The 26,153-nt window shown below is 26.4% G+C and overlaps 1 protein-coding gene across 12 annotated transcripts in view; it reads right to left on the bottom strand.

Moving 5' to 3' along the window:
* The window catches only part of hts (adducin 1-like protein hts), a 106,025-nt gene that overhangs the window by 65,189 nt on the left and 14,683 nt on the right, over positions 1-26,153 (bottom strand). For all 12 annotated transcript variants that reach the window (XM_067280525.1, XM_067280527.1, XM_067280524.1 and 9 more), the window contains exons 2-3: positions 10,197-10,386; positions 3,134-3,425 (exon numbers count right to left, since the gene is read on the bottom strand). In XM_067280525.1, coding sequence (XP_067136626.1) covers positions 3,134-3,425; positions 10,197-10,360 — 456 coding nt within the window. In that variant the 5' untranslated portion in view covers positions 10,361-10,386. The remainder of the gene's footprint in view (positions 1-3,133; positions 3,426-10,196; positions 10,387-26,153) is intronic.

Genomic DNA, 26,153 nt, shown 5'->3' with positions numbered 1-26,153 from the left:
CCATGACTGGCTTTAAACACTTCGCTTTCTTGGCTAGTTCTTGCTTGATTTTTCATGAGATCAGCATGTATCTTTTTAGCTTTCTAGCAAATAATTGCTTTTGATATGCTGTCGCCAGCACACTGTTTTTCAGTTATCCAAAGCAAAAGCAATTTCTCAACATGATCTAATGTCTCCGATCTCTGTTTAGAAATTGATTTATCGCAACATTAGCAGATTTAATAATGTCTTTATTTTTCACAATTGTCGATATTGTCATTCTCGGAATACGGTATGCAACAGTTAAATCTCAAACTCGCATGCCACCTTCATATTTCTCAACAATTTCTTTTTTCAGTTCCATTGTGATTCTAGTCATTTTTTTAGTTTTCTGTTGATTTTCATTTGCCTTTTTAAATTCATAATTAATAAAAATAATAAAATTTTACTTACAAATTACAATCAGAAGAAATTTAACAAAGTTATAGACCATGGCATCGTGAATGTCTAGTATGGTCTAGTACACCATAGTACACCGATAGTGCTAGTTGTTCATAGATGGCACGTATAATTGAATTAAGTTGTATACTGAACAAAAGTTGTATACGAACAAAGTTGTATACCGAGCAAAATTTGTTTCGTCCAAATAGGACATATTCTGAATTGGACGTATTCTAAAGCAGAAATATACTGAGATACCACTGCACATGTTTATCAGATTTTCAATCAAAAGCCATTTATGGTCACTTTGTTAGCTTCATTTGTTGTACCAAAAATAGTATTGCACATGTAATTATTCAAGAAAGTTATTTAAATCACACCAGTTGTGAATATGTATCATCTGAGAGTTGAATATTTAAAGTCAAGGTAATTTACAGCACAAAAACTTTTCTATTTCAGATAGCTTTATTTAAGAATTTATTTTTAAGATTTTATAAAGCAGAAGATGCTATTGATTGATTCGGTCAAATGTGCAACCACATGTCAAACAGCAGAAAAATCCAAAGATGGCCACTATCATTTTCTATGCCATACATGTAATGGTAGTAGTGAAATGACAGTAGTGAATGGGATTTGGTGTATTACAATAACGTGTATAAAAAAGATACAAGTCAGAGTCAAGAAGGCAATGTACAAATATTTTAGCAAAGAGCTCATGTGCCAAAGCTAGGCCAGCACCTGAAACTTCTAGGTAGGAAGTGATTTCTGATAACCATAATTGGAAATGTTCTCAATATAGATGCCACCTCAGGCTTCTCAGAAATTCAACAGAAAGGAAAGCAGAAGATATGTGCATTCTGTCTCTCATCTGTATGAAATATGATGAGATTTTTCTGCAGACAATGTTTACATATCATGTATGGAGAGCACCAGGGAAAAATCAGGTGCAGAGAGAATGTGATGCACAAGTGTAAGCTGTGAAAGAACACAGAAAAAAAAATGGCAGAATAAGTGTTAGTTTGTCTTCAGTAAACAATTGCAATTTAAAACATCTATTGCTTATAAAATGTTTGTAAGAACTTAAAACTGTTTAAAATTATAAACTGCAGTATTATAATTTTATTTCTCAAAATTTTTCATTTAAATGTTAATGTTGTCACATTTATTTGTAAATTAGAACATATTAACTTAATAGTAATATAGTAATACTTTAAGAGGGGGCTATGTATGTGTGTACATTTATATGCAAGTAATAATTTTTTTTTTCAACAAATAAAAATAATGTTTATATACTAAAAATTAAAGTAGTTTCTTGAAAAAGTAATTTTTTTTTATTTGTTTTTTATTTATCATTAGTCATTTGTGTTATGATTTATATACATTGTCTCTAAACAGTTAATCTATTCAATTAACATAAATGCCATTTTGAAAATCTGTCACAAAATAGTCAAATATTAAATGTGATCGCTTATATTCTTTTTCTAATTCAATAAAATTACATATACAACTTTTAGCAAAACAAAAAATTATGAAAAAAATTATACATTTAAAGATATGTGTTATATAAATTTAAGAACAAAAATATCACATCAATTTTTCAAATTTTAATTTAATATATTTGATGTAACTATGTAGTGTAATGTAACTATGGTAGTGAAAAATCTTAGAATACAGAATTGGATATATAATATATATCTGATTCTTTATTCTAAGATAAGGCAATATATAAATATTCATTTATTAAAACAAATATAATTATAGAAAACATTAAAAAAAAATTTGATAGTTTTTCATTATTATTAATTTTTACAAATAAATAAAATTAGTCTCTGTTAATTTAATGTAATTATCATAATAAAAATATTAATTAATTTAATTTAAGACAGTTTCAATGACCTTATATTAAATATATCAAGATGAAATGATACAAATATGTTAATTAATTTGAAGTAATGAATTAATAAACAGAATTATTAAAAGATTTGTAAAATGAATTTTAATATATTTGAAAGAATTTATGTAATCTGAAATAATTTCAAATCAATAGATATTATAAATATTATCAAGTAATAAATTGCTACCTATTAAATATTACTTATAATTAATTGAAATAATTTTGTTTCATGTTTCAATTAATATCTAAGATATTTTCTATTAATTTATATTAAATAAACAATAGCTGAATTTATCAATTACATTTAAAATCATTTGAAATTGCTTAAAATCAATTGAAATCATATTTCAAATGATATCAGTTCTTATTAAAAAAAATTGGATGCAGTCATTTCAAAGTCCAAATATTCATTAAACCATTCATGTTAAATGATATTATTTGATAAAATTTCAAAGGATGTCTTCTGATATAAAATAACTTCAACTGACATTATCTTAAACGGCATTATTGAAATCACTTAATATCAACAATATTTTAAATGACATCATTTGATACTTTTATAATGGATCGATCAAACTATTTTAATTAATGATTGTATGATTATTAAATACATTAATATTTAAAGTTGATAAAGCTCACTTTATACTGTATTATGTATTATACTGTAATTCACATTGTATAGTAAATTATTACCAAAATTTAAATTAATTGTAATAACAGTATAAAATTAAGCATTTTAAAATCATATTTTCATAATAATTAATTATTAAATGCTAAATATCAATTTTATGTTAAAAAAACACAGAATGTTCTATTTACCGTTATATGGTTAAACATGCTTTCTGACCAACCATATAGGTCAATAAGCCTATATACTCCAGCTAATTTGCATCTCAATAACTTTTCTCCTTTTGCATATTTAAGTCCATCTACTCCTCGAATATCATTGATGGGAATCACACATCTACCAGAACGAAATGAAGTACCACTACGAGCATTATGAGGAAGCAATAATTCCGTTACTTGTTGAAGTGCACTTAAATTTGCTGGAACATAACCTTCACTTAATTGACAATCTATTATTCGTTCAAGTTCTTCACGAAACACCTGACTAAAAATGCATTAATTTATAATTAATACTAAAGCAAATGACAAATTTACCATCAACTAATTACAATATATAAATATATTAAAAAAACAGATTAACAGTTAATATTATTAAGATAAACATAGCAAACTGACATTATAAAAAACTCAACAATAAAATAATAATAATAATAATAAATTAATTACATAATTATAAAATAAAAAACATAGTAAAAATATTTTATTCTTTTAACATACAAAGTTTAAAACTCTCCTTTTCATGTTATATAATAATCTGTTAATCTCTATTATCAAAATTATGAAACAATTAATAATCATAATAAACAAGTTAGCATTTAAATATAATTATGATTTATCTTATATTATTATTACTTTAGTATCAAAGAACTATGCTGTACCTTATTCTGTATTCAAGTTGAAGATTAAACAACATAAGACTTTATATTATTGATTATGAATTCTTTTAGCATGTAATAATTAAATCTTTAAGAGTGCATTGATATTATCTAAAACAAAGTGCAACTAAAATATTTGACATTTTGCATTACTGCATAACTTTATAATGTTAATCTTGCATTGCTAAAAGTTTGATTTTAAATGTTATTTTCTTTCTAATAGTAGGTTTGTTGCCAAAAAAGTTATCAAAAATTATGTTTCTTACTTATTATATTCAGATTATTTCTTTCATTCTCTATAATTCAAAACAATATAAAATTTTATAATCAATCTTAATAAATTCTTATGAAATCATTTCTTATAGAATTATATTCATTTTTTTTTTTTTATGTATATAAACAAAACTTTTATGTCTTGCTGTAATACACTCTTCATAAATATGAAAACTGTATTATAGGAAGACACAACATTTTAAAGATTTACTTTCAAAGGATTCAACACAAATCTTTCAGTTAAAAACTTTGCTTTTTTTGATATATATATTATTCCTTATATATTTTATTTGTCAGAATTACAATTTAAAAATTCAACATTAATTTTTAAATTTAAAATTGAAGTTGATGTGAGCCTTTTCAACCAACAAATGGTTGAAAAACTTAATATGTTTAGAATTAGGAATAAGCTTAATTTTTTAAGGAAAGAAATTGTGAAAGCATCAATTACACCAAGACTCTTTACCTTTACTAAGGTACACAAATCAGGCAAACAGCTTAGATCTGTAGTTGAAGCTGATAAATTTTTATAATAGTAAGACTGAAGCAATCTCTTATAAATTTTGGTATGTATAAATAAAAAAAATATTTAGTCATTTCTATATAACAATTTAGTTAATTTAATATAAATCTTTTACAATAGTAATAGAGCAGACCTTCTACCTGGCAATAAATGTCAGGCTTCTGGTGCTCCACTTTATTTTCAGACGTTCTCTGTTTCGCTCAATGCTTTACAGAGAGTTGGATACACTATTGCGGTCGTAGCCGCTACATTTTTTTTGCCGACATATATTCGTATTTTGTTACATTCAGCATATTACATTTTATATATTTAAATTACATTTTATATATTTAAATTACATATTATTGAAACAATTAATATAATATGTAGATTTTTTATAGTTCCATGTTGGCTGTTTTGTACTTTTTGTATAAACGTTATAAATAACAATAAATACAAATACAAAATGTAAGATATATGTGGAGTTTTTTTTTTTTTTTTTTAAAGTTAATGATAGTATTAAAGAGTCTACATATGTTTTATGTTTTATTTAAAAGTACTTGAGATATTTTAATTAAGGTTTCAGAGATTTAATATAAATCTATAAAGTAAATAATAATTATATATATTGAATAATTATTAAGTTAAATATATAAACATCAACTCAAAAACCCAATTTATAGTTAAAGCCAAACAATTATTATTATTAAATTATGGATTATAACATGGCTATGTAATTAATTAAATACTAAATAAGAATTTACCATTTAAAAAAATTTTAAACGAGATTAATAATTATTATTAAAATTATTCAATTTAAAAACAATTTAATATGTAAAACAAATGATGTTAAAATTATAATATATATACAGTAGAATCTTGTTTTAATGGATCGCTTAGGTGGCAAAAATCATCCGTTGTTCCGAAAATCCGTTATATCGCAAACAATGAATTTCTCGCACTCCCAGGAAAATATTCATTATTCAAAAAAATTTTAGGTTTTAAACCCCCTACATAAAAAACACCTCTCAAAATTATTCAGTCTATTGAGATTTCTATCCTTTATTTTATATAAATACGTATATTATAAGATCGTACATTATGCTGTAATAAAGCTGACTGAAACTGTATACATTATGAGCCAAAAAGCGACAAAGTATGTACGATCATTAGCACTACACAATATGTTAAAAAATGCATGCATCTTGCTTTGCTTTGACAACAGGCTTTTTTGGTGGTATCCTCAGTACAAAATGTTACTGTTATGCGAGCACAATTTCAAGATGTGATATTCCTGAACATATGTCTGCAATAAAGGATGAAACACACCTTTGTTGCACACATGTACTGTACATATCTGGAAGTGTTAAGACAAAAGTAATGTCCCTCCACTAATCAATACGCTACAGGAGGGGACTAATGTGTTTCTGCAACATTAGCAGTGAGAACCGTGACAATTATGCACTTAGTTTGCATAGCATGCAATGTATTTTTTTAAATTCAGTATCCAGAAACCCAGTACCCAGAAATTCAGTATCCAATTATTAATTAAAGGTTGAAAAAATACGATGTTTACCGAAGATGGAGTTAAAAAAAAATCTGCTTATTAAATTTCGTCGTTAGATAATTTCTTAGTCGATTCAAGAAGACGTAGTCTGTTCAAAAAATAATTTTTGGGTCCACCATTTATTTCTTAACTGTGTTCTAGAACACCCTTTGACGACCGGACCTTTCCTTTGAGGCTGCTAGGCCGCCGGGTTAAAATAGTTCCTTTAAAAAACACAATAAAACATCCAAATTAAAACAAAAGTAAAAAATTCAGAAATTGGCGGATCTTACAGACATCTTCAATTTTAATCTATCCAGCGGCAGACTTCCAGACTTTTATATCCACTTGAGAAGCGCTGTTTAATGCAGATTTCTGGTGTCCCCCTGGTGACGAATTAACTTTAAAATTTTTGATTATTAAATTTCGTCGTTAGATAATTTCTTAGTCGATTCAAGAAGACGTAGTCTGTTCAAAAAATAATTTTTGGGTCCACCATTTATTTCTTAACTGTGTTCTAGAACACCCTATTTTAACCCGGCGGCCTAGCAGCCTCAAAGGAAAGGTCCGGTCGTCAAAGGGTGTTCTAGAACACAGTTAAGAAATAAATGGTGGACCCAAAAATTATTTTTTGAACAGACTACGTCTTCTTGAATCGACTAAAAAATCTGCTATTCCAAGTTACAAATCAGCTAAAAAGATGTAAAATTACATTGATTTGGCAAGACAGCGAAAAAATTCATTATTCCAGAAAATCTGTTGTTCTGTGATCTGTTTAAACGAGATTCTACTGTAGAAACATATTTTATTTAATAATGACTATAGAAATCTTGACTATAGGAATAATCTAAAATTAGTGCTAATGTAACAGTTTTTATTAAAAATTGGAATAAATATAAAATAGTTTCAAATTTATTGTTCATTACTGTTAAAAAAGATGTCAAATAAATTGTTCAGAAATTGAAAACCAATCAAACTAAAGAACATTTGACACTAGAAAGGATTAGAGTCTAATTTTTAAACAAGGTTTAATTAGTTTTAGGATTACACATCATCAGAATCCATACAAACAATTTAACATAACTGTCAGAAACACATTCCTATGGTTCTTTTTTCAATCAATTGAAAAATTTGAAATTATTTGGAGTGCAATAATGATGAATTTTTTAAACAACTGAAAAAAGAACCATAAGTATATGTTGCCTATACTTACTTATGTTCCATTTTTTGTATAGATTCTGATGATGGGATGTGTAATCCCAAAAATGATTAAGTCTCAATTAAAAATTAGACTCTTTAATCCTTTCTAGTGTCAAGTGTCAAATGTTCTTCAGTTTCTCCTAAAATCATCTAATTTGTATAAGTGAAATAAATCATTAATAATAAATTGTAATGGTCTAATAATAAAATTGACAAAACAACAGTAATAACAAATCTATTGGAAAAAATCTTTAATTTATTTCTTCTTTTTTATTATAAATAATAATATAAATTGATTGTCTAAATTATTAACAGCTGGTCAAATGTAAACATTTCTGTTATATATAAACTAGTAAATTGGTTTGTGGCTTGAAGCTGTTACTTGTTATTTTGTAATCAGAGATGTGTTTTTTTATCAGACATAGTGTTGTTATGATACAACTTACTTTCAATAAAAGTTAATAGTTTACTAAAAAATAATGAAACAAGGAATATTAATTTTGTTTTCATAATTTCAATTTCAGTTATTTGTTTGTTTTCCTGTGTGACTAATCATTTTTTCCCAAATATATTTTGATTATATGTTTATAAATTTAATAATGTTATCACAATTTTACAATGACATCAATAATGATACAGTGGAAATAATTTCCACAGTTTGTAAATTTTGTATCAGCAAGATAATAAAGGAAAACTTCATATTTAACAAATTCAAAACAAAAAAAAAATATACATAAATTTTTCTATATAAAATAAAATTTCCTTGATTGCAAAACTATTTATTGAAGTTCTGCAAAATCATCTAAATCATCAAAACAATGTGTTGTCACAATACTATATTATAAAAATTTCATGAGAAATAATTGTTTTATTATTTACGTTTTAATTTAATTGGTTTTTATAATTTAACATCACTTTAATTATATCATAAATTTTTATATTTCATTGCATAGCATTTTAAAATGTGCAAACAAACATTTAGATTACTCATTTTTTTAAAGAAATAAATAGAATTTTAACTATTTTTATTATAAAATTAAGTATCATCTAAATTAATAAAAAGGTAAAATAAAAATAAAATTATACTGTTTATACATTAAGGTGATCCTTATTTTTAAGTTTGAGAAAATTTGATGGGACATGTTTGAATCTGTTTCATTATTTAGAAAAATAATTTTGATAAAATTTAATTAATTATGAAGTAATATTTAGGGATTGCTATCATAAAATGAAAAATCACAACATGCCACAATGCTAAGCATAAGACCACTCATTATTAAAATCTTACATAAGTACAGGCAGTAGGAGCACCTCACTCTATTACGTCTTCTGATACAGTGATAGAAAAGACAGTTTTTTGTAACTCAATCAGCAAGCTCAGAAATACTAATATTCAAGAAATTTCAAGCTCATTGGGCATCAGTGAATTAGGCTGAATACAGAATCACACTTGATCACACTGCCAGTGCTATTGCCAACATTAAAGACAAAATAATCATTTTTGCTATGGATCAATCCATTAGCAACCTTGTAATGATTGCAAAGAACTCCTGAAAATCTGCATCATCTTTCTTACAGGTAAACTTGGTTGCAGAATTAGATTTCTTGTTCCTGGTGCAAAGTGTAAGGCTCATTAGCTGGCCAAAGCCATTTAGACAATCAAAACATTGATGTTCAAGACACAATTTCCATTAAGGAAAAAAGAAGCTGGGATACAGAGCATTGCAAATTTTGTTTTGAAATGCTATTTAAAGGCATGGTTTGAAGGTCTACTTCTATCTGCTGCACCTTTAAATTACATGCTTCAATTAAAGAACCTCTAAGAGCACAAGACTACAAACTTCACAGTTACAAATGCTGCTTTGAAGAAGCTTGCTGGTCATCTGTGGTACCTTTGCAAAGAGTTGGTTGTCTTTGGTTTCTTTGATAAAAGAATACCAATAGATACAAAAGCCAAAATGATTTGAGCTCTCCAAATAAAAGTAATGAGAACATCACAAACCGAGTGACAGTCGATCAGAATAGCATCTTGGAGAAAAATTTGGACTATTTTGGGTCAGCCAATGCTGAGGTTTTTCAACATACTTGGTCCTGACTTAAAATTCAGAATTGGATCTCAAACTCTGACCTTCTGACATGAACTACATTGCCACAGAAAAGTGCATCAGGTCCATAAAATGCATTAACAATATGGCAGAACGCAGACTTGCTCTAATTGAGGAATACAAATGACTAAACATTCAGGTTGAACAACAAAACCAATTTCTTCTGCAGATTACCAGTGATCACCAGAACTATCCACACTTTAGGAAGAAAACACTTGCCAAAAACAATTAATATTCCACTGTGAATATTGATATATGTTATTATGTTCATCTTGTGATACTGTAGCATGGAAATTACCAACTGTAAATTTTAAATGCTTAATAACATATTACCTTGTGTTTTGCTTAAAATAAAAAATAACTAATGTTTCAAATTTTGGTAACAGTCTTTAAATTTCATCTAAATTTAGCCAAATTTTGGGAATATTTCTTTTTATTAATATAAGAATAAGTTTGAAAAGTGTCCCAATACAATGTATAACTTTTGTTCTTGAATCCTGTAATAAGGACCACCCTATTATACATATTTTATGAAAAATTATATATAACTTAAAAACAATACATGCATAAATTATTCAGTATTTCATCTTAGTGATAAAAATATAGAACTTTATTACTAATGGTTTAGTAAACTAAAAGCACTTAGAATTAAAACAATAAAGCCAGTTTCACAATATTTTATAATTTTATTAACTAATCTTTAGCTAACTGCATTTAAAAGCAACAGAAATATTAACAAAAAACTTATGTTTACCTATTCATAATCATTTCTACTCTTTTACGTCTTATCATTTCCTTCATATCTTGTTCAATATCAGCAGGTCTCCACATCTGTCTCTGACATTCCGGATCGTCTGGATCAAATTTGTCAATCGCCTTCACATCTTCATCAGCAACACCATTAACTTTTGCCTCCATTTTTTATTTTTATTTAATGAACCACCCTAATAATTTTTAAATATTTGTACATTAAAACTAAAATATTTTAAATTAGTTTAAAATAATTAATATTTGATATTTATTAATTATAAATAAATCTTTAAAGTTTTCAAATATACTTCACCAATTTGTTTATATTATGGAATATAAAATTAAGTAGCTTCCACTTATTATAATCACTTTGAAACGTCCTAAACTGATACAATATCTAACTAATAACATTAAGTAGAGTAAGTAAATAAAACTACAATTAGAGAAATTCTGGAAAATTAATAAATTCTGAAATTTTTTTAATACAGTTAACGAGTTAACGTTCTAAGATTTTGTTTGCTATCCAAATTGTTCATTAACCAATTATCAACTTACCATAGATTTTTATGGGAATATACCACTCACCAAACCATCACCAGTTCATGTCACGAAAAAAGAAAAAAAAGTCTTTTTCTTTTTTTTTTGTGACATGAACTGGTGATGGTTTGGTGAGTGGTATATTTACGATTACCCAGTTTTTGAAATATATTTTTATGGGAATTTGATTAATTCATTCTGGAAACTCCAAAAAATAAATAAAAACTTATGTACTTTCTTACTATGTTTATTTACATGTAATAAGAAACTAAAAGCAATCTCTCCATTTTTCATATATGACACATCTTTATTTCTCAGATGTGATTTTCGTTACTCCTTTAGCTGCTAGAGCCTTCTTGATTATATCTTTCTTAGCTAAGATTGTGCCTACTGTAGACCTGTTCAAGCCATACTGCCTAGCATCATCAGACACCATTTGCCCACTCTCTACCTTGGCTATTATCTCTTGCTTGGTTTCTAAGGTGAGTACAGTTCTTGACATTCCACTCTTTTTAGGCTTCATAATATTATCAATGTCTTTTTGACATAAAAAGTTCAGGAAAGCAGTTACAAAAATTCAGCAAACAAAAATCAACTAGCACCAAAAGAATTATGTAAATGTGAGGCCTGAATGAAATTCGAAATTTTGTTGTTAAACCATTAACAAATATCTGATAGGACAGTTAAACTCTCACCTTTAGAAAATAAAAACCAATGCAAAACTTAACGAGTGCCCAACAGTCTCGCAAAGACAATAAAAAATTATTTGTCAGAAAGATAAACAAAAAGCTGGAATTACAATGGAGAGTTTCAAAGTTAGAAGTAATAATATCTGATTGGTATTGGGTTGAGTGTCTTCTGCACTCTGAAAGGTTTCAAAGTGTTACCCTGGAGACAAGGAAAAACTAATCGGTATTCATTATTTTATGTCGCTTTTTTTTGTGTTTGTTCTGTGAAATGGTTGTTGTCCAAACATAAAAATCTTTCACAAAAGTGTTTGTTATCCAATTTGTTCGCTGTCCAAACTGTTCATTAACCGATCACCCACTGTATATAACTTATGCAATACTGTTTGTCCACTACCAACTTTAACAATAGCTAATGTGATGCCAACAGTTTAAACTATGATATTGTATTAGGAGTAAGTGACAATTAAAACAATTAACATTTAACTGCTTTTAAGGCATGATTAAGACTTATAACAATAAGTGGTAATAATTGCACATTATCAATAATTACTAAGGACTGATTTAAATGCATTTAAAATCATGACATTATATCCACTGTTTAAGTTGGAGGGGGTAAACATGCAACAATAAATGACAGAAAAGATTTCAAAATTATGATTTCACACTGTCTAATTACACATTATTTTAATATGACAAAAATATATATTAGAATAATGTTTCATGTAGGAAGTGCACAATCAAGTAAATTATAAAAAAATTACATATTCAATAAAATTTTATGATTTTCTGTACTATCTAATCAATCATTATTGAATTTATTTCTATATATACAAGATTTGTTTACAAAATATATGCGGATGACTAGGTTAAAAAAATGCGAGTTAAACACTAAAATTTAAAATACAGTGGGTGATCGGTTAACGAACATAATCCGTTTCAAGACTTTGTTCGCTATCCAAATTGTTCTTTAACCGATTATCGATTTACCATAGGTTTTTATGCAAATTTGATTAATTCGTTCTGGAAACTCCAAAAAATAAAAAATATATACTTTCTTACTATGTTTATTTATATGTAATAATAAAAATCGATGTCGATGTCTCCTGCGCTCTGAAAAGTTTCAAATTGTTGCCTGAAGACAAAATGAAGACCAATCAGTATTCATTATTTTATGTCGCTTTTTCTTGTGTTTGTTCTGTGAGGTGTTTGTTGTCCGAATATAAAAATCTTTCCCGAAAGTGTTTGTTATCCGACCATCCACTGTACTTTGAATTTTGCACACTCATCTGTAATTGGATGGCTGAGTGGTATTTCTCACTTGACAAAATGTAACTGTGCAAAAATGATTCACTGCACAGATAATAGAAATGGACTACAGTTCATTTGAAAAATAGCACTTGCAATCATGCAAACAAACTATAAAGTTTATAAAGCACTTATTTAGTCCTGAAAATGGTCAAATCTGCAAAATATGCAGTAAAAATCATAAATGCATATTTTATTGTATATGCATTTTTAAAAACACACAAAATATGCATTATTGGACAAACTAAATTTGATCTAATTGTATCCAAATCATGTTTTTATTAAGATTTTGACATCATAGCATTTAAGGAGAAAAACATGCAGGACTACTATAAAAAGTTTATGTCATAAATAAATACACAGCTAAAAAAATTGAAAGAAAAATTTTCATCAAGATATGTAAATTACTTTTATAATGACAAATTTTCAATCTAATTTTCTTTATTTTTCAATGCTTGATTAATCATTTTATAATACACAGTCATCACATCATCACTATATCTAGAGTAAAAGATTATATTACTTGTAATGATATCTTTACTACACTAGCATATGTTGATTTATTTTATTTTATCCATGATTATTAAATATATCACTTTTTAAAGTAAAAAAAATTGGTAAAAGAATAAAATAATATATCAGAAACAAAAGCAATAGTATTTACAATCTTTTGAAATAAAAGAAATTATTATACCTAAAAAGATTTTAAGATAATATGATAAATTTTTCATAATTTTAAACTAAATGTAAATGAATTATCATCATAAAAACCTGGATTATATAGGAATTAAATTAAGTTTAGATTTCATAGATATTTCCAATTATACGAGAAAAATATGACAATCTTTTAATGATTAATATATTTTTGCCATTTTAATAATTCATGTTTTCATTTAAATTTGTTTTTTATTTAGTCTATTTAAGTTAAAATATATTTTTCTTTTACACAATTTAAAAAAGTAAAATAAGTATACAGGTCACTCCTCAGAAACCAAACTTTTCCATGACTATGTTTAATCTATATATATAAAAACGAATGTGTGTGTGTGTGTGTTTGTCCTTCATGCATTACCACACCATTTATCCGATTGCCATGAAACTTTGGGAAGTTGTTTAATACATTCCCGCGAAGGTTTGTGGCATATGTGAAGATCACCATTTCCCCCTTTCAAAAATATATTTATATATGGATTAAGGCTTTCATGTCCAACAGATGGCGCTAACTTCTGACGACTTAAGTTTGCTTTTCTGTGAGGCATTATGCTTTTCTGTGAGAATGGACTAAAGATCATTTTCTATCTATCTATATAAATAAAATATAACGTTTGTTTGTTCCTACCGATTCCTTTGAAATTTTGACACAACGTTGCATTCGAATATGAACGTGTTTTTATATAATATACATGTCAAAATTCTCCCTACGGGGGAAAGGGACAGGATTAAGGCTTACTGTGAAGAACTCGGCTTCTATTTATACTATTTTACATGCGGTTTTTTGCGTTTTTAATCGCGTTTTAATAGGTGACGTCAACAGAATATACACTGAAAAGGGATTTTTCGATATTCCCCAGCGGGGAAAGGGACAGGATTAAGGCTTACTGTGAAGAACTCGGCTTCTATTTATACTATTTTACATGCGGTTTTTTGCGTTTTTAATCGCGTTTTAATAGGTGACGTCAACAGAATATACACTGAAAAGGGATTTTTCGATATTCCCCAGCGGGGAAAGGGACAGGATTAAGGCTTACTGTGAAGAACTCGGCTTCTATTTATACTATTTTACATGCGGTTTTTTGCGTTTTTAATCGCGTTTTAATAGGTGACGTCAACAGAATATACACTGAAAAGAGATTTTTCGATATTCCCCAGCGGGGAAAGGGACAGGATTAAGGCTTACTGTGAAGAACTCGGCTTCTATTTATACTATTTTACATGCGGTTTTTTGCGTTTTTAATCGCGTTTTAATAGGTGACGTCAACAGAATATACACTGAAAAGGGATTTTTCGATATTCCCCAGCGGGGAAAGGGACAGGATTAAGGCTTACTGTGAAGAACTCGGCTTCTATTTATACTATTTTACATGCGGTTTTTTGCGTTTTTAATTGCGTTTTAATAGGTGACGTCAACAGAATATACACTGAAAAGAGATTTTTCGATATTCCCCAGCGGGGAAAGGGACAGGATTAAGGCTTACTGTGAAGAACTCGGCTTCTATTTATACTATTTTACATGCGGTTTTTTGCGTTTTTAATCGCGTTTTAATAGGTGACGTCAACAGAATATACACTAAAAAGGGATTTTTCGATATTCCCCAGCGGGGAAAGGGACAGGATTAAGGCTTACTGTGAAGAACTCGGCTTCTATTTATACTATTTTACATGCGGTTTTTTGCGTTTTTAATCGCGTTTTAATAGGTGACGTCAACAGAATATACACTGAAAAGGGATTTTTCGATATTCCCCAGCGGGGAAAGGGACAGGATTAAGAAGGCTTACTGTGAAGAACTCGGCTTCTATTTATACTATTTTACATGCGGTTTTTTGCGTTTTTAATTGCGTTTTAATAGGTGACGTCAACAGAATATACACTAAAAAGGGATTTTTTGAAATCCCCTTTACGGGGGAAGTGTTACACAATTATAATAGATACATTTTGAGCCACAACAACGCGTGACCGGGTCAGCTAGTTATCAAATATATTTTAAATACAAAATCAATAATTGTATTAAACTCACAAATACAAAGGTTTAATAATAAATTTAATTTATATATATATATATATACACACAGACACACACACACACACACAATGATGGGATTCAGCTGGTTTGAATCAGTTTGGTAGAACTGCTTCCTAAATTATTTTTACTTCAGTGAACAAGCTGTCAAAATTGTACTTGTAATATTTGTTTAGATAATTTATCGTAAAAGTCTGTTTTCATAAGTCTGCCAACATTTTAACAGTTCAATGCAGATTGGAGGAATAAATGTGAGTGAGAATTAGTTGCTGCTACAATTGCAATCTGTAACCACCTAACACAATCAAACTTTTAATGTCTTCTGCTTAAATGCTATGTGAATACAAGTGAAAAACTCTAGGCACAAATGTCTGTTTCTGGATCCAGGAAATAAATATGTTTCCATTCCAAATAAAATGCAATTTATATAAATATTAAGACATTAATTTCTATTGCTGGACAGTGCCAGATAAGAGAAGTAAGGATTAATCACACAGCCAAAGATCTTCAGATAAAAAAATAAAGCAAATTAAACCAAACAAAGAAGACACCAATCAAGAGGCATTATGGAAATATCTTAAATCATTTGTTGCTTTCCATCAGATATAATTTAGGTAATACATTTATAATCTTTTTAGTTACATTAGGAAATGTATTCTTAAGTAATTGTCGCATAATGTTGATTTGTTCTCATCCAGGTACTCAAAGCTGGTGAATGCAATGAGATGATCATTTTTAATATTTGTTTTAAGGCATTATATTATGTGTTTTAGTTCATTCTTACAACTATTATTATTATTTTGTATATTTTTTCAATGTGCAACTTACATTGTTGTGAAAAAATACTGTCAGGCCCTTCACATAAACTTATAAATGTTTTTTACGCTTAAAACAGTCACTAGTGCAGTGAACCAGTTGTTAAATTATTTGAATTCCCATCACTGTATACATATACATATATAGTCTTGTTCAGTTTGAAATTTAAATATTAATTAAATATATACATACATTTAATATTCAAACTTAACATAAGAATGCATATTTAAGAAAATGTATTGAAATATTAGAATAAACAATTTTGGAGATTACATATGTAATTGAAAATGTTAGAATATTTATTTTATGCTTTTGATTTATAGTGCTTTTGGAGAGTTTTCTGTTTTAAATATACTTGATCATTGGTTAAATTATTAGAATTACAAATGGTTTTGATTTTACAAGTTATCAATTCCAGCTTTGATTTTGGATTTTACCATATATTAGAATTGTAATATTTAATAAGAATAATCATCAATTATTCTAAAAAAATGCTCATGAGAACCTTATTTTATTTAACGACTTTGTTATGTCAAGGAAAGGATCACACAAAAACTAAAAGATGACAATCATTTTTCAGATATTTATTGTAACTGAAAAACAATTGTTGTCCTCTAGTTTTTGTGTTCTTCTCCTTGATGTAACAAGTCCTTAAATAACTCTCATGAACATTTTTAGAATACTTAAAATAAGGACAAGAAGCAATTAACATAATAATCATTAATTCTTATTAGAACAAAACTGACAATTTTTAATCTATTAATTTGTTTTTCATTTAATACTTAACCATATTCACCTTGAAATGGAATCATTCTCTAATTTCATATAATACACGTAAATATCAAACTATATACAAGAAAAAAAATTGCAATATTATAGCCTATTAATACATAAAGTAATTTGTCGTAAATAAAAAACATCCACATTACAGAATGTTATTTCTTCACAATTTTTTGACTAATTTAGTTTATCTATAAGATGCAATGATTATTTATTAACTATATATAAATAACAAATCTTCAAAGAAGAACCTGTAAACTGTCAGTACAAATACTCTTCATTAATAGGTTTATATAGTGGTTCTCAACCAGCATGCCTTGGCACACTGATTAAGAACCACTGCTTTAGACTTTTGCTTTCCACTTGTTCAAGTTAAAGTCAAATCATTATCGTTTTGAAACAATGAATATAATTAGATTTTTATTGCAAAATAAAGCAATTATATTGGGATACAATTTTAAATATACTGTATACAACATTTCTGTACTAATTGTATTAATGTTTCACATTATTTTTTCATTCATTTAAATAAATGGCTCTCAATTCATGTTCCAGCACGCTAATTGAGAACCACTGGGTTATTAGTATATAGAAATATCAATAAATAGGTTTTATTTAACATCTTGGACAATTCATTTAATAAGATAACACATGCAATAGTTTTGATAACTTCTGCTATAAAAAATCATTTCTCTTCTATCTTCAAGAATTCAAATATGAAAAATGAGGAAGTCTCCAAAAACATTTACACAAAATCAATAGATTATAAATAAATTTCATTCTTAAGAATACTCATAAGTAGAATCCATACTTAATATAACATTAAATTATCAATGTTTATAAAAATACACCATAGATAAGAAAAATAAAAACATTCCCAAAGTACAGGTTAAGTATACTTATATAAGATTTTAATTTATACTTTGGCTAGCATACTAGCTTAGCTTATTTTAAATACATAGTATTACATATGGTTAACACTTACTCGATATCCTAATGTTGGCTTGTATACCAAAAAAACATTTGTAAAAAAGAAAAATAAGCTTTAATCAGATATATTTTCAAATTTAACTGAATATTTTATGAAAAAATTTTGAAATCTGATTCCATAATCTAATATCTTTGTTTATGTGAATTGATATTTCAAAAAATAAAAACATAAAATACTTAACTTCACAAAATAACTTTTCAATGTTGGCAATAAACATTCCACTTAGTAAATGAAGATTTATTCTTTTATAATAGGAATAAACAGACCTTAAAAAGTCTAATAATAGCATTAACAGCATCTATGAGAGTTCATTTATAAGTATAGGTATTCATTTGTTAAGTCATATATAAAGTGCAGATTATTAATTTTATCAGTGCACTTGACAGTTGCCATATAATCCCAACAAATAAATACCTTTATTGTGTTAATTAATATAAATTATTAAAAAAATATAATTTAAGCATTTTTAATTTCTTTTAATCTAGAAACTATAAACTTTTTAAACTTGAAATAAAATAATAAATTGAAAAAAATCACAGTCAGAAATTCTGAATATTTTACACAAGATTATTTAAAAAATAATCTAAGAGATTTATAAATTAATTTACAATTTATTAATAATTAATAATAATTTAATAATTTATTATAATTATTAAAATTATAACATGATGATGGCTTAACTGTCTATCTCTAGATAAAAGAACTGTATTCAAATGTCAAAAAGTACTTGTATTAATTTTAAATAAATTTAAATATTCATCAAGAATTGATCACAATATAAACAAAGACTAGTTTAGATTTTAAAAACTCAATCATAAGTTTATTAATATGTGATTTTATAGAAGAATCTTTTATAGAATAGATATTTATAGATTTTATAGAAGAATCTGTCTGAAACAGATATTATTCAATCATAGATTTTCCAAAATGCTAAAAATATCACTAATTCTAGTCAATGTTCATCACAATTTTAATTATGATATCAAATATACTTAAAGTATAAAAATGATAGCATGTCACTTAAGTCAACTAAATATAAATGTAAGTCAATAATATATGCTTTAGAATCACAAAAGATAAAAAAAACTAATTGTTAAATAATAGATTTAAATTGGGAACTTTTTATTAAACTTTTGATATTAGGATATTACAGTAGAACTCCAATTACTGAATTAATGTGGACTGATGATACCCATGGATAACCAAAAACTCTGATGATATAGACTGCCGCAAACATTTTGGATTAAAAATTACAAATAAATTATAAAAGATTTATATGATATCACTTTTAAGCCTTTTTTTACTAATGACTTTAATCATAAGAACAATTTTTTAAATAATTTACTATACAGCTAATACAGTAAAATCTTATTTTAATGGATGATGGAATAATGGATTTCTTGGAATAACAGATTTTTCTCCAGGTCCCACTAAATCAATATAATTTTATCTCCTTTTAGCATATTCATAACTCAGAATAATGAATTTTTTTCTAGCCCTATCTATTGTAAACTTCATGTTTTTTTCAACATTTAGTTAATATTTGGGTATTTCCAGGAATTTGTAGAATTCAATGATGCACTTGTTACATCTCACATATGTTCATTTGAAGAATTGTATGAAGAGAGTCAGCAGGTCAATGTGATTGAAGAGGAGCCAACTAGTAAATGTTCTGATGCTAGTCCAAGTGCAGTGCCAAAATTTAGTAAGGCCATCAAGTCTTTTCAAGTCATGAAGATCTTCCTGATGAGTTTCAACATAAATGAACAGGCTGTACATGGCATTACTAATATCAAGTTGTTGTTGTCAATAGGAAGAAAAGGGGCATTCAAAATAAACCAAGATGGATAAGTGTTTTAACAAATCGTGACATGAAGTGCTAACGAGATTACATAATTTGCCTCTCTGTGCTTACAGTACATACAGTTTCCTTTAGCTTCGTTGTACCAGTACATACATATGACATAATATATGATCTTGTAACATATGTATTTCTATAGAATAAAGAATAGAGATCTCAAAAGACTGAATTATTTCAGATACAGGTATTTCTTAAATGTAGGGGGTTAAATAACGGATATTTTCCTGGATGTGTAGGCAATTCATTGTTTGCAATATAATGAATTCTTGGAACAACAAATGATTTCTGACAGCCCAAGTGATCTGTTAAAACAAGATTCTACTGTACATACAAGTTTTAAGAATACAAATGTGTATTATTGCAGTTACACTTTAGTATAAATAGTTCATCTCACATTGAAGTTAAAATGATGAAAGGAAATAAACAATTTTGTAATACTATCATTTTAAACTTTCTTTAAAAAGTCCTTTAGAATTAAGAATAATAGTGTACTCACTTACAGGTTTATCTCAGACAATAATTAAGATTCTAATGTAATACCAGTTGATTAACAATTTAAAGTTATGTTATATGTAAATTTAACATTATGTTTATTTAAAGTTATGTTTAAACATGTATTGGACATTTTAGGTGAGTGAAGTACAGAAGTGAGTTCTAGAATAAACCATGATTTATTCTTTTCAACTCTAAAATACAGCTTTGATATGATCAACTATAATTAACAATGATCACTTGTTTTGCCTAAGAGGAAAAGAATATAATCTGACAATGGATTAGGTTAGACCTCGTTTCTACAACTGGCCTAAAGATTTACAGAATAAAAAGTAAAACTAATTAAAGAAATTACTTACATAATTAAGACAGTATATTCCATACTTTCAAAACAAAAAAATTATTATTGAAAGTATAGAACAAGATAAGATATCTATGCAGATTACATTACTGATACTAATATTTTTTATACTTCCAAAGATGATATGTGTAAATGAAAAAGAACGAATTGAAACTTATACTATATCAAACAAAAATAATTATTAAAAAAAAATAAAAGTAGACAAGCTAATTATTAGCTTGTCTACTTTTATTTTTTTTTAATAAACCTACAAAGAAACCTATAAACAACTTATAAATCTGTAAATATACAATGAAACCTATAAACAACTTATAAATCTGTAAACGAATAATTATAAATTACAATTCATTTGTAATTTATAATTATTTATTCCAAATTATAGCCTGATGATTTACAGCAGTTGTTGGTGTTGGTACAATGAAACCTGCTAATGTGACAACTGAAGGGACCAGCTCAAAGTGGTGATCTTATACAGGTCACATTAGCAGGTTTCACTGTAATAGGAATTATAAAATTTAAATCTTAATAATTTTTAATATATAAATTTCACTATAGTTACTATATTATGATTTAATTTATGCTAAAAATGTTTAAATATTCATAACAAATTTAAAAACTTTTTATGTTCCAATATCTATCTATATTAATTTTGATATCCCATCTTTAACTAGATTACAATTTCTTATTGAGTAATAGTAATATTATTTTATATAATTACATCATCAGATAGTATTAACCATTAAAAATCAAAATCTTATTTGTTTCATTTATAATGAAATGAGATATATTCAGCTTGGGTGTCTCTAAGTCTGTATTTATTAGTCTGATATGAAATACAATATGCAAAGGATATTAGTGTCTAAGAAAGCATTGCCTGATTAAAGAAAGTCTGTATAATTAAATTATTTAACATTCAAAAAAAATACTTTGACTGAATATTTAAGAATAGTCTCGAAAAAGCAGATAGTTTATGTGAATAATAAATTTAATCTCTTATACATTACACAAAACAAAAGTATTGAAAGTTCAAATTAACTTCAATTTTATTTAATATCTCTTTTTAATTTACTTTAAACTGTTTTATTTATATTGTAATATAAATTTGTAATTAATATTATAAGATCAATATTAAATAACTAAGTATATTTGCTTAAAAGAATTATTTTCTTAAAGTAATGGATGTAATAAATAAAAGTTAGCATTAAAATTTTAATTTTACAAAGCTTGTTATTTTGTAAATGTATTACACAGGAAAAAAAAATATTTTCTTGTAATATAATATATTTTAAAATCTTATAAATTTGGAAAAATAACCAATTCTTCATAAATAAATGTATTTTCGATTATTTTTTATTAGAAAATTTATATTTTATTAAAATATCTGCTAATAAACATATTTATTTTTAAATGAACTAATGCATTAAAGGTTTTCTCACAGAATAAATTACATTTACCAAATAAGCATAATACTGATTGTCATATATTACATTTCTTTTAATAAATTCAAAAAGTATGTAAATAATAGACTAAAAATGTTATAGTCTAAAATTCCTGTTAATTATCACAATGATTAATGTCAAATATCTTTAAGAATGTAAAATTATAAACAGTATTAAAAACAAAAATAAAATTAAAAAATTATAATAAAAGAATGGAATAATAATTTTAGCTTTCATATAAAATAAAGATTTTATTTAACAAAAACAATATGCAAATAAAATTAATAATACTGTATTAATACTGTAATTGATGCATTGAAAAAGTTATACACAATGCCAGTCCAATTTACTACATTAAAATCCATTTCAACTGTAAAGATATCAATTATGTTTAGTAAGAAAAATGGAACGCTGATTGAAACTGCTTATGAAAAAATTATGGAATTTCATATTTTTTATTTTGTACTGTTGAATATTTAATTTTTATCCTGCTGACTTTGATAATATGACTGAATAATCATAAAAAATGAATTTACTAATGAATCAATACTTTATTCTGAAATGTAATTGAAATGAATAAGGATCATAGTCTTTAAATTATTTTCAAATATTTGAACTTTTTTATTTTCTTGCCTATAAAAAACACTAAGGAATAAATAGAATTAACTAATAAAATTGATTAAAAACTTTTTAAACATCATTTCAAATTTTTATAATTTTCATTTATAACAGATGAGTCATTGTATGAAAATTTAGTACTAATGAGTTACCATTCGTTTATTCATACGTATCCTTTATATTTGTTTAATTAAATTTATTACTTATAAAAAAAATCAGTTCAATGGCAGCAATATTAAATTTAAAATATGAAAATCGAATTAATATAGAAAATGCTATATAACCGTTTTTTAAGCGGTCAACCACCTGCCCTTTTGTCAACAATAGTGCTGAATCTTGTTTTTCTGGTTAGAACACCATTAAATACCAAACTAAAAACAGACCCAAGCAAATCAAATGACTCATCAGTCATCACCCATTCCAGACAAAAAACGAGGGAGACTTGGAAACCGGTTTCAATTTTATTTGGAAGTTAACCTCTAAAATAGCTTTGTTATCTCCATTTTAAAATATTGCTATATACGCAGATGCATACTAAGACATTTTTTTTATATCACTTGTATTATTTTCCTTTTATATTTAACGATTATTGCATCACATCTAGTTTTTCTCCAAATGCATCGAACATAACATTAGCGATAATTCATACATACAATATGTTTTTATTATTATTCGATTCTGATACACGCTAAAAGAATTCCAAATTTAATTACTAAATTCAATTTTCTTTCATTAAAATAGTTTTAATGATGCTAGAATTATTTTTATGACACGTTGTGAATTAATTATAGATCTATTAATATCTTCTCATTCAATTTTAATTGTTATAATTTAGATTAATCCAATACAAAAATAAATTTTTTAATAAATTAAATAACGTAATATAACACGCCGGAATAAGATATATATATGTGTATATATATTAAAATGGTGTATAAATATATATTTTTTAATTCGGTAAGTTGATATTTAATAATAAACAAGCTTACGTTATAAAACTCATTAAGTAATTATTTCCGTTGGATCTATCGGAATTCCGCATATACAAATCCTATTATAACAAATTGCAACGTAATTAAGCTACTACATAACTTATCCATTATATAACTCTTCTTTATTCATCTGTGAATGACTTGACATTTTAAAACTGCGCTGATAATCAATAACAATTCTCAACAACAGTGCAAATTAGTATAATGTAATTGAGAACTGTTACTACAACGTTTTAACTTCACAAAGACTCAGATGTTATCCAAGACAATAAAATCAATGTGAAGTATATTAAAAAAAAAAATATATATATATATATATATAAATTTAAGAATTAACAGCATATAAATAATATTTCCTTTTAACTTTTAAAAGGAAACATTAAAATTTATAGCATTCATTAACTGAAGTGATCACACATTAAATAATGCCTTAAAAAAAAAAAAAATGAATAATCTATAAAGTAAGGTCGTTGAACTGTGCCAATGAAAATCTATGTATTCAAAATTTATTTTTAATTAATACTTCTACCCATTAAAAATTCACTGTTATATTTTTATTCTTTATTTAAAATGTTAAATTTTAAAGTACTAATGATTTACATATTACTCGACTGATAAAAATCTATATTTTCGGCGCTTTGTCAAAAAAATTAATTCGTTTTAATTACTTTTGTAGTTGTAAATGTATAAAACCTGCCATAAAATTTTAATTTTATTCACGAAACTCACGATAATTCAGAATAATAATGAATCACGCACTGTCTGTACAGTATATGGAATAGAATTTTTATGGAAAAGAAAAAAGAAAATTTTATTCTTATCATTATTTTATCTCCAGTTATTTTGATTCTAATTTAATCTAATTATTAGTATTACGGATCTAATAATTTCTAATATTAATGTTAGATTTAAATACAAAACTTTTAAAAATTTCAAAGAATTTGAGCTAACTGCAATCATTTAAAGCTTGTAATAATATAAAATAAGGCATACACAGTAAGAATATAATTGTTAGATTTTTTTATTATTAAAATTTCGCGTGTACGGTATAATATAACGTCATACGTTTTTAATACATACAGTAAAACCTGTTTTAAGTGGAACCTGAAACCTGCCTAAACGGAAAAGAATTCTTCGGAACGAAGCGATTTTCTATGTTAAAAAGAAAAACCTGTTCGAAACGGAAACCTGACAAACAAGGAAAATTATTCGGGACCGTGCGATTTTCCCGGCTTACACAGGTTTTACTGTAAATAACATAACATTGTTGAATATTCCTGAGATAAAATACAGAAATTTTTTGTTTTCTTGATCGTGAGTCGAGAAAACAAAAAATTTGAAGTGTAAAAATACTTCAATTTTCAATTTCTTACTATTAAATTCTAATTAAATCTAAAATGTAATTATTAATGTTTATAATTATTGAGATAAAGTTTTCACATTTATCAAAATTTTTAAAACATTAAGGAACTGGCATTTTAAACACGTAAACAAACAACTCGTAAATCTAAATATTTTTACTTCTTTCAGTTTAGGCAATTTTGTTGCACCTGAAACTTTAATTAAATTTCGGGCGCAACAAACACCTTCTACGAAAATTAATGGAATATAAATTAAAATTCGATTTTTCATAACTTTTATTTAAATACGAATATTTTAAAACTAAACGTTAACAAAAACTTAACTCTCAAATTGACAACATTAACTTAAATGCGAAGGTAATCTTACTTCGACAGAAATTCCATATATCCTAATGGCCTTCTACAGTATTTAAGCCAGAAAATATATGTCTACGATATTTCTTGACCTAAATACAAAGCTCGATCGTGACTCTTTCTACAATTAGGCTTATATAAATCGGTCAAAAACAATGGACGAATCTCCACGCCAACAGTTTTCGTGTATGACGTCAGGTACCCCCATTGAATTCTTCCTAAAATCTTGCTTTAATTTACTATTAAGGGTAAAGTCCTCCAAATCTTCCGGTAAAGATACATTTCAGTTTAAATTACACTCGAAGTGTCTGGATTCGATTTCTTTCCTGAACAGAGTTCGATTTTAACTATTTTAGTATCAGAAATGGGGAATTTTCGAATAGTATTCGTAAAGGTTTTATAAATTATAGTGGTGACAAGCCATTTTCAATTAAAAACCAGATATATTTAGGAATACGTGACTCACTAGCGCTATATGTTATAGGTTATACATTCAATTCTGTCATTATGGTAGGATGCAACCTGCAACAGAATCGATCGGAATGATAGATACGGATCAGTGGTGCGGGCAAAAAGGGAAATTGTCTGGAGACCCCCTTCAACAAGAGGCCACAAAACAATCCTTTA

The sequence above is a fragment of the Centruroides vittatus genome, unplaced genomic scaffold, assembly GCF_030686945.1.
Source record: "Centruroides vittatus isolate TY-2023 unplaced genomic scaffold, ASM3068694v2 contig_884, whole genome shotgun sequence".
In the NCBI taxonomy this organism is placed as follows: Eukaryota; Metazoa; Arthropoda; class Arachnida; order Scorpiones; family Buthidae; genus Centruroides; species Centruroides vittatus.
This window is presented reverse-complemented; position numbering and strand designations above follow the sequence as displayed.